The sequence below is a fragment of the Physeter macrocephalus genome, chromosome 15, assembly GCF_002837175.3.
Source record: "Physeter macrocephalus isolate SW-GA chromosome 15, ASM283717v5, whole genome shotgun sequence".
NCBI classification, from domain to species: domain Eukaryota; kingdom Metazoa; phylum Chordata; class Mammalia; order Artiodactyla; family Physeteridae; genus Physeter; species Physeter macrocephalus.
Genome location: NC_041228.1, coordinates 79,558,932 through 79,569,887, shown reverse-complemented (window position 1 = coordinate 79,569,887; position 10,956 = coordinate 79,558,932). Strand labels below are relative to the sequence as shown.

The window sequence follows — 10,956 nt, the reverse complement described above, 5'->3', positions numbered from 1 at the left end:
CTAATGAAACTTAAAATCTTTTGCACAGCAAAGGAAACCATAAACAAGACCAAAAGACAACCCTCAGAATGGGAGAAAATATTTGCAATTGAAGCAAGTGACAAAGGATTAATCTCCAAAATTTACAAGCAGCTCATCCATCTCAATATCAAGAAAACAAACAACCCAATCTAAAAATGGGCAGAAGACCTAAATAGACATTTCTCCAAAGAAGATATACAGACTGTTGATTCTTTCTTAAAGGTTTAGTAGAGCTCTCTAGTGGAACCATCTGGGCCAGGAAATTTCATTTTGGGGATTTTTTAAAATTATGAATTTAACTTACTTAGTAAATAGCTATTCAAATTATGTATTCTTATCAGATGATTTTTGGTAATTTTTACTTTCCAAGGTCTTCATTAATTTTATCTAAGTTGTCAAATTTGTGTGTGTAGACTTTTCCATAGTATTTCCTTATTGTCACTTTGAAGTCTGCAGATTCTGTAATGACACCCCTGAGTCATTCCTGATACTAGTAATTGATGCCTTCTCTCTCTTTTTCTGTCAGGCTTGCTAGAGACTATTCAAAGAACCAGGATTACTTTCTCATTTATTTTCTCTATTGAGTTCTGTGATCAATTTAATGAATTCTGCTCTTATCTGTCTTATTTATGTATTTTTGGTTGCTTTGGATTTATATTGCTCTTCTTTTTCTGATTTCACACGGTGGGATTTTAAATTTGTTAACTTGAAACTTCCTTGTTTCTAACATAAACATTTAATTCTATAATTTCTTTCTTAGAACTGCATTCACTGCATTCCACAAATTTGGATATATTGTATTTCTGTTTCCATTCAATTCAATGTGTTTTTAATTTCCCTCAAGGCTTCCTCTTTGACAGGTGGATTTTCTTTTTAGAAGTGTGATGTCTATGTTCTAAGTATCTGGGGATTTTTGTTGTATTTATAGAATTGATACTAGTCTGATACAGTTAATCATAGAACATACTCCATATGATTTCACTTTTTTTTTCTTTTTCTTACAGACCAAGATATAACCTTATCTCAAATACTATATTTGTATAATACAAAATTGACTTTAAAACAAAAATTTTCCAAAGATAGAGAAGGGCATTATATAATGAAAAAAAGGGTCAATTCAACAAAAAGTTATAACGATTGTAAATATATATGCATCCAACATCAGAGCACCTAATATATAAAAATATTGACAGATCTGAAGGGAAAAATTGACAGAAACACAACAATAGTAGGAGACTTCAATATCCCACTTTAAGTAAATCTGAGTTGTATTTTTTGAAAAGAAAAACAAAATTTAAAAACTCTGAGATAAAGAAAAAAGAGATATACTCAAATAAATAAATTCAGAAATGAAAGAGGAGACATTACAATGGATAACACAGAAATAAAAAAGGATACACCAACAAATTGGATAACCAGGAAGAAACTGATAAGTTCCTAGAGACATAAAAACTAAATACTGAATCAAGAAGAAATAGAAAGTCTGAAAAGAATACTAACAAACAAGGATTACAAATAGTAAACAAAACTTTCCAAAAAGAAAAGCCCAGGACCGAAATGCTGCATAGGTCAACTCTAAAAAACATTCAAATAAGAGTTAATACCAAACTTTCTTAAACCCTTCTAAAATATATAAAACACTACTAAAATGAAGTTATGAAGCCAGCATCACCCTGATTCCAAATCCAGACAAGGACAGCATTAGAAAAGAAAACTACAGACCAGTATCCCTGATGAACACTGATACAAAAATCCTTGGTGAAATACTAGCAGGTCAAATTTGAAAGTATATTAAAAGAATTACGTAACATATCCAACTGGAATTTATGCCCGGGATGTAAGTATGGTTCAACATACAAAAATCAATCAATGTGATACACCACATTAACAGAATAAAAGATTAAAAAAATATTTCAATAAATGCAGAAAAGCATTTGATAAAATTCAACATCCTTTCGTGATAAGAAGTCTCAACAAAATAGGTACAGAAGAAACATCCCTCAACACAATAAGGCTATATTTGAAAAACCCACAACTAACATCATAATCAATAGGGAAAAACTGAAACTGTTTCTTCTAAGATCTGGAATAAGGCAAGGATGCCCACTCACGTCACTACTATTCAACATAGTATTGAGAGTGCTAGCCAGAGCAGTTAGGCAAGAAAAGGAAATAAAAGGCATACAAATTGGAAAGAAAGAAGTAAAATTATTTCTGTTTGCAGATGACATTATCATATATATATATTTAAAGAAACTAAAAGACACCATAAAAATTGTTATAACTAATAAACAAATTTTACAAAGTCATAGGATACAAAATTAACACATAAAAGTCAGTGGCATTGCTATGCACTAACAAGGAACTATCTGAAAGAGAAATTAAGAAAATGATCCCATGAACAATAGCAACAAAAAAGAATAAATTACTTAGGAATGAACTTTAAAAGATGAAAGACTTGTACAATGAAGTTTATGAAACATTGATGAAGGAAATTTTAAAAGACACAAATAAATGGAAAGACAGCCCATGTTCATGAAATAGATTGCTAAAATATCCACATTACCCAAGGTGATCTATAGATTCAGTGAAATACCTATCAATCATAATGATAATTTTTCCAGAAATAGAAAATATCCTAAATTCATATGGAATTGCAAAAGACCCCAAATAGCTAAAGCAATCTTGAGCAAGAAGAACAAAGCTGGAGGCATCACACTTCCTAACTTCAAATTGTATTACAAAGCCATAGTAATCAAAACAGTATGGTACAGGTATAAATATAGACATATAGACCAATGGAACAGAATAGAGATTCCAGAAATAAATCCACACATTTATGGTCAACTGATCATTGACAAAGGTTCCAAGAACACACAATGAGAGGACAGTCTCTGTAAAAAATGATGCTGGAAAAACTGGACAGCTACATGCAAAAGAAGGAAATTGGACCACTATCTCACACCATACATAAAAATCAACTTAAAATGGATTAAGGATTTAAATATAATACCTGATACCATAAAACTCCTAGGAGAAAACATAGGGAAAAAACTTCTTGACATTGGTCTTGCCAATAATATTTTGGATATGACTCCAAAAGAATAGGCAACAAAAGCCAAAGTGGGCAAGTGGTACTATATTAAATTAAAAAGCTTTGCACAGCAAAGAAAATAATTTTTAAAAAATAAAAATAAAAAGGCACTCTACAGAATGGGAAAAATTATTATTTGCAAGCCATATATCCAATAATGAGTTAATTTCCAAAATATATAAGGAACTCATACATCTCAATACCAAAATTACAAATAACTCAGTTAAAAATGAGCAAAGGGTCTAAGAGACACTTCTCAAAAAAAGAAAGTTAAATAACTAACAAATATACGAGAAGTTGCTCAATGTTTCTAGTTATCAGGGAAATGCAAATCAAAACCACAACAAGATATCACCTTACACCAATTAGGGCGAGTATTATCAAAAGGACAAAGGATAACAATGTTGGCAAGGATGTGAAGAAGGGAACCCTGTGTACTGCTGGCAGGAATGTAAATTGGTACAACTCTTATGGAAAACAGTATGAATATTCCTCAAAATAATTAAATAGGATTGCCACATTATCCAGCAATTCTACTTCTGGGTATATTTCCAAATAAAACGAAATCTGTATCTTGAAAATATATGTGCACCCCCATGTTCATTATAGCACTATTCACAATAGTCAAGACATGGCAAAAACCTTAAATGTCCTTTAATAGATGAATGGATAAAGAAAATAGGTCAGATGGATAGATAGATACATAGATACATAGGGATAGAGGTATATGCATACACATAAAATGGAATGTTATTCAACCTTACAGAAAGAGGACATCTTGTTATTTGTGACATGGGTGGAGCTGGAGTATATTATGCTGAGCAAAATAAGCAAGACACAGAAAGAGAAATACTGCGTGATCTCACTTATGTGTAGCATCTGAAATAGTCACGTTCAGAAGCAGAGAGTAGAATGGTGGTTGCCAGGGGGGGAGGGGGGAGGGGGAGGGAAATGGAGTGATGTTCGTCCAAGGGAACAAAGCTTCAGTTAGATAAGATTAATAGAGAGCTAACGTATAATGTGATGATTGTACGTAACGATATTGAATACTTGAAACTTGCAGCGAGGATAGATAGTAAATAAGCCACCCCCAACACACACTATAGTAGTTATAACACACACTATAGTAGTTATAGAGGTGATGGTATGTAAATTAGCCTGACTGTGGTACACTTTTTACAATGTATACATATATCAGAACATCAAGTCATGCACCTTAAATACATACAGTGTTATATGTCTAAAATATCATAATAAAGCTTTACAAAAGAAAACTTGAACCAATGTTTTAAATATGGACACTGTTGCAGGGTTTCTTTTCTTTTAAAAATGATTTTAAAAGTGATAAAATGATTAGCAAATGGACTCAGATCTTGCTATATGTGATAAGTAGACAACTTTAAATAAAACACGCTCTAATAGTACATTAATACATTCCTGGTTACAAGGCAAATACATTACAGCCAGAGTTTATTTAACAAGAGATATTGTTTGTTTGGGGAATATGAGTGTTTGAGTTGCCATATGTTTTACAAGATTAAAAGTTCTAAGTAGTGTTTAAATTTTGGGTTGTGAAAAGTCTCAGAAATACTGAAAAAAGACGGGAGTTGGGGGAACATACTTTGTTTTTGTTGTTGCTTTTGTTGTTTTATGGCTATAGAAGGACAATGTTATAATACAAAAGCCTGTTATATATTTTTTCTCTGAAAGGAGAAATTCATGAATTCTCACTTCGTTACTCAGAAAGCTTAATAAATTTCCCATCTGTTTTCCAAAGCCTCATTAAACTTCCCAGAACTTTCCTAGAAGAACAGGGGAATGGTTCCCAATTGAAATCATGAGTAATATTGTAGTTATTTGACAATTTATTAAAAAGCTCATTTTACTGTATTGGGTACTTTTTAAAAAGTGCTTAATTTATGTTGTTAGTATAGGTACTAGTACATCAAGGATTACTGCCATATACTCATAGTTGTCCATAACTAAATTTTCCAGGTAAAAAATACATTTTTTGCTTGCTCGTTTTAACATTTATTTTCTTTAGGTATATCTATTTTTAAATTGTAATTTGATAATATGGCTAGACAATCCCCTGACTTCAAAACAGGCTGCCTTCAAAAAGCATTGTTGTCACTTTATTCATTGAAATTCATGACCATTCCCCCCGTGAAAACACTGTTATAATATTTCCTAAACTAGTGTGTACAGCATATTAATCCTAAATTACTGGATTTGAGGTCTGGCAGCCAAGGCAGTACTTTTTGTACAATAAGAGAAAGAAAAAGAAAATTGCTTTTTTATTTAGTGGAACCGTGCAGAGTTTGGAAACATTTCTGAGTAGAGACTTCTTCCCCAAAACCCTTCCCTGCCCCCAATCTCCATGGCCTCAGAGACTTCAAGCTGCCATAAGAGACCTTCTCACACAATATAAGGTTTAGTAAGACTTAAATCAGAAATTGAGGATTGAGTTCCAGTAATGCTACTTTCCAGCTATTCTCTATAAATCTTCATTTCCTCATTATAAATTGTGGATAAGTGTCTGCCTAAAAGCGTTGCCCTTGGGACCGTATGTTCCCTGGTTTGAAGGTAACACAGTGAATGGAACATTTTGTATGCTCAGTAAGCATCTGTCAAAGATCCCACTGAAGAATTCATGATGTGCTGAAATTTGCCTTTTGGAAGAAAATAACCAGTCATCTAAGGAAATTCCTATTTGGCATTTGAGGTCTCATAAATTAGGACGTTTAATAGTCACAAAACTGGGCAGGAATTGAGGATGAAAGATCTCCCTCTGCATAAAAGATGAAGGATCAGTTTCCTACCTATCCTGCTTTTCACAATTTCTGACTCTTTTTGGCATCTGGAACCAAAGGTTTTCTAAAACACCAAGACCTTACTGCTTTCACTGCAAACTCTCCAGAGCCCCAGCTGTTTAGATTATGGAGAAGAAAAATGAGGACAGGGCAGGCTCCTGCTTGGTAATGCAGGTCCTTCATCAATCCTGTTTGGTGGTGCCTCATAGTATAGAAGAAACTGGAGCAGCTGGAAATAAATCGGGGAAATTAGTAATTGTGTGTGTATGTCTGTGTGTGTCTGTGTGAGTTATATACCACTTATTTCATCTAAAATTTTATTTCAAATGATTGGATTAGGGAAAGTAATATGTGATAAAGGAGAACTCTGGACAGGATATTCCTCTACCTTTAAAAGAGCTCCTAAACTCCTGGGAATCATGAGGGTTCTGAATCATGTTTATTTCTCACTGAGAAGGTTTTTTCTTCTTGTACATAATTTATTTTTCAAGCCTCTTATATTCTCCATAGGGGTATTGACTTTTATTTACCCATGTGTGTTAAGAATCCAAATTATTCTCTAACTTGGTAAACTAGAAAACAGAAACTGGCATTTTTTAGGTAAAACAAATATATTAACCGCCTCCAAAACAAGTAGCTGTTAAAGGGAACATGTCCATGGTATGATGCATTTTTCTTCCTTTTTGCCAAAAGTCACTATTTATCTATAGAAGCAATGTAATTGTATTTTTATTTAATAGAAGTAAAAACGTTTTGAAAATCAGAATTTTAAGAATAAAGATACACTTGAAAGCATTTTCCAAGGAGGTAAAGTAACTCAAAATAATCAGGTCTGGTGTTATCGTCTCATAATTTAAAAAAAGCAAAATTACAAAAGTCATGAAAGCATTTGAAAATGGAAAAAAATAAACTGAATTTTGACCTGAAAAATTAACTATTTGACTATGAAAACAGTAATTATTGGATCTATCTGGAAGCTCCCTGGGAAAGCCCATATTTGCAGTGCTTTTCATTACTTGACGTGACTCAGAACTTGTTCATTGGGAAAACCCATCCCAAGGTATGTACTGAAAACAGCAGCAATTTCTGTAAGACTACAGCGAACTGCATTGGTGATTCCGGGTGTAACAGGTGTGAGGTGGTGTCTCACTGTGGGCTTGACTTTCATCTGTCTGATGATGACTGATACTGGTCATCTTTCCATGTACGTGCTGGCCATCTACACGTCTTCTCTGAAAAAATGTCTATTCATATCTTCTGCTCATTCTTTAATCAGATTGTTTTTTTTGCTGTTGAGTTATATGAATTCTTTATACGTTTTGGATAATAAGCCCTTATCAGATATATGATTTGAAAATCCTCCTTTCAGATGCTCAACCAAAGATCTTGGAATCATCCTTGACTCAATTTTACTTTCAATCCCACACATTTTTTAACTGAAAACTTTACAACTTACCTTCTTTCAATCTTATTCCCAAAGAGTTTATTATCAACAGTGTGGCCAGAATTATCATTTTAATACTCAGTACCAATTCTTGTCACTCTGTGCTGGAAAATCTCCAGTGGTTTTCCGTGGCAATCAGTAAAGCTCATAAAGGGCTCGTATACACTACAGTTTCTGGCCTGAGTTATACCTTTGATCTCATTTCCTGTTAATTACGCCATAATTCACTCCATCTCAGCGCTGATAGTCCCTGGCTTTCCTCAAGCTCTCCTAGAATGTCTCGATCTCAGGGCCTTTGAAATTGACTTCTGCCGGGAATGTTTCTCTCACAAACATCCGGATGGTTTACTCCTTTGTGTTGTTAGGTTTCACCTCCGGGACAATACGGATTTCCCTGTCCTGCATGCCCTCCCACACTCTGCTCTCTTCCATGTTTTCTTTTCTTGAGTATACTTATTATTATATTCAGAAATATTATATTTAACTTGTTTATGCCCTCATATGTTGTCTCCTGCCACAAGAATGTAACTCCCATTAGACGATTTTTTCTGTCTGTTCTGCTCACTACTTTATCTTTTCACCAAGAAAAAGACTAGGTGCATAGTAAGCACTCAGTAAATATTCATTGAATGAATGATTAAATTTTGAGGAGAATTATGTTTAGTGAGATTCATGGGGTTCAGAAGAGCTCTATTACAAGGAGACGGTAAATAGCTTGGTGGACATCACCTGTGGATGCTCAGTAGCTAGGTAAATTCTGTAGGTCAGAATTTACATTAGAAATGAGGGAAAGAGTGTTACTGGCGTATACAGAAATGCAAATCGAAGCCTTAGGAGTGGATGTGATGACCAAAGGTGACTACTGAGCCGAGGGGAAATGAGTTGACTCTGGAATCAAGGACCAAACTTGAACACGTCTCGGCCTCTTGTTTTGTCTTCTCATTACCTATCATTTCCTGCCTACCCACATCCAAAAAAAGGCGTAAAAATTTTAAAGTGCCAGTCTGCATCAAATAATTGACATACACTTGACAAGGTATGAAGCACTGAAAATAGTAATCATCCCCCAAATATCTATATATTTAGACTATTTGTTTTTTGACAACCAAGATACAATCTCCAATTTAATAAAGTATGGCAAAATTATTTTTGAGAAAAAGTTGTTATATTTTTGCCTAGTTGCAACGTTCAACAGTATTCTCCCCTTCACCAAGAGTAAATTGTATGTTTTTTATTTTGTTTCTTAATAATATACAAGCATATCTCATGCTTGCCAAAACTCTCCCATCCTTTTTACAGCTAGTGGATTTTTAGGGGTTGACCCTGAACGTATTCAAAATCTGCACATGAAATAAGCTGGCTGCGCAAAGAATGAAGGGGTGAATTTGGGGGTTGGATTAAGGCCAGAGGAAGCCTGCTAGGTGACCAATAACGCATTGCGGAGACGCGGAGCAGATTGCTAGAAATACGGCTCCTGAAATCACAATGACCGAGTAAAATCATTTTGAGGTGGAATCATTTTAGGAATTTAAAATAGTTAAACCGGATCTTTGCTGTTTTAACGTTTGCCATAGGAAACTGACTAAGATATTCTGAAGTTTTGGAGGGAATCACTTTGACAGCATAGCCATTTCATCTACATTGTACCGAACTATGATTCTATATTGTGGCCTATTGTCCTCCTATTACATATCTGAGAAAGTACTCCTGAAGTGAACTATTTTATTTAAATAGTTCCTTGGTACATGACAGATATTACAAGATGGCCTAAGTGAATGAATGCTTTATATTATTTTCCATTGCCACATACCGTGAATTGAAAACACCATCAGCAATGTGCCTATTAATTGCAGTTCTGCATCCTTTATTACTAACATGTATTGATATAGCATCAGCTTCATCAGCAATTCCATGTGGTTGATTACGCTCTAGTCATCCTCTTTGTGACAAGTTTATCAAATAGACCTCATCAAGCACATATTTTTCTTCTCTCAATCCTTTTGGAATTAGATCATTTTTATGGGACTATTGATGGTTTTTCATAAAAATACTTGTGACGTCAGCTTTCAAAACCTATCCTGAGCACCGACTCATGATTTTACAGCTAATCTGATATCATTTGTGGTTTGAAGTAACTTCTTTCTATTTTCATTTCAATATATATCATTTGGTGCTACTGGTTGGTGCTACATTTCCTTAAGTACCCAAATGGGAAATATATTTCCAACAATCCAAACAGTTAGTGAGCCCTGGCTAACTTTTTTTAACAACCAAGTACGATAATCAGAATTAATTAAATTTAAAATGAATGCATTCATTATATTTTGGGAGTGAACCATTTGGCTTCTAGTGCCTTAAACGTTCATATGCCCTTGCTTTCAGTATTTCATATTCATTGTCCTATGACAAACAGCAACGTATTCTAGACAGTACTGAAGAATACTTTTGAATTACTCCAATGCAAATTTTTCATTTGAATTATGTGTAAAGAGATAAAAATGCTTTTAAAGCTGCTGTTTCTCTTTACTTACACTATGTCAAAAGTAGAATTTTAATCTGGCCAAATATATTTCTATGCAGCATTTATCAATATTGAAAAGACTCTCATGGGTGATAAGAATGCTTAGTTCTTCTGACTCTCGGACCACCGTAGTTTGAAGTAAATTGGCAATGCATTTGAGAGTAACATACTGAACAAAAATGCCTACAATTTCCGTAAGTTAGATATCATTGATTCTAGTTAAGTTTATTGAACTTGAAAGAAAAGCTCTAGCTATTAACGAGTTGTGTAGTTATTTTCCATTTATTTTCAGGAAGCTGGTCTTTATTTTATGTGGCCCATCTCTCTTTCCCTCTCAGGAGCTGGAGTTTCCGAATCTGTTTGCTGTTCTTCACTGCATCCACTCATTCTTTGCCGCCAAGGTGGCTTGTCTGGACCCTCTCTGTTTAGGCAATCAGGCTACTGCTTCCGTTGCCCCCAGCTCCGGCAAGATGAGCAAAGCCAAGTACATGACTTGACAGCCTGAGCTTGGCACCCCTCTTACCTTGACTTATAAACAGAGCAATCGTACTCGTCGCTCTAGACACTGGTGAAGCAATCACATCATCAAGTCAACAGTGAAGCCAAGTTGGAATTTCAGCAGAAAAGAAGAAGGTCATACGGATCTCAGAAGCATTTCTGTTCGGAAGGCCTCTGGGAATCATCCTGAATGAACAGGATGGCTTGCTCTCCATCGGGGGGTCGGTGCCAGTATGTTGCGCTCATCAGAAGAGAAGATGAAAGAATGAATGACTCGAGTATGTAAATAATATAAAAAATTGTAAGCTACCTATAAATAAAAATACCCATTAAATGGTCATTTCTGCATTTTAGATTATTTAGTATGACAAATACATGATGGGCCTGGCCAGGAACGAATGCCCCATCATTGTATCAGGAACAACAGAAAGGAGACAGCTGCACAGAGACCAGCAGGCAAAAACCCTCGTCAAAGAAGAAAGCACTTTAACTCACTGGTGTGGATTTCTCCTTGTACCCTCATCCCATGATTTGACACTGGCACTCCAATTTTGTTTATCTTATG

At 34.6% G+C, this 10,956-nt stretch overlaps 1 protein-coding gene across 2 annotated transcripts in view; it reads left to right on the top strand.

Annotated features, from left to right (window-relative positions):
- Positions 1-10,693, top strand: part of SNTG1 (syntrophin gamma 1) — a 191,938-nt gene extending 181,245 nt beyond the window's left edge. For both annotated transcript variants that reach the window (XM_024127073.2, XM_024127072.2), the window contains one exon: positions 10,232-10,693. In XM_024127073.2, the coding sequence (XP_023982841.1) occupies positions 10,232-10,390 (159 nt within the window). In that variant the 3' untranslated portion in view covers positions 10,391-10,693. The remainder of the gene's footprint in view (positions 1-10,231) is intronic.
- The last annotated feature ends 263 nt before the right edge of the window (positions 10,694-10,956 follow it).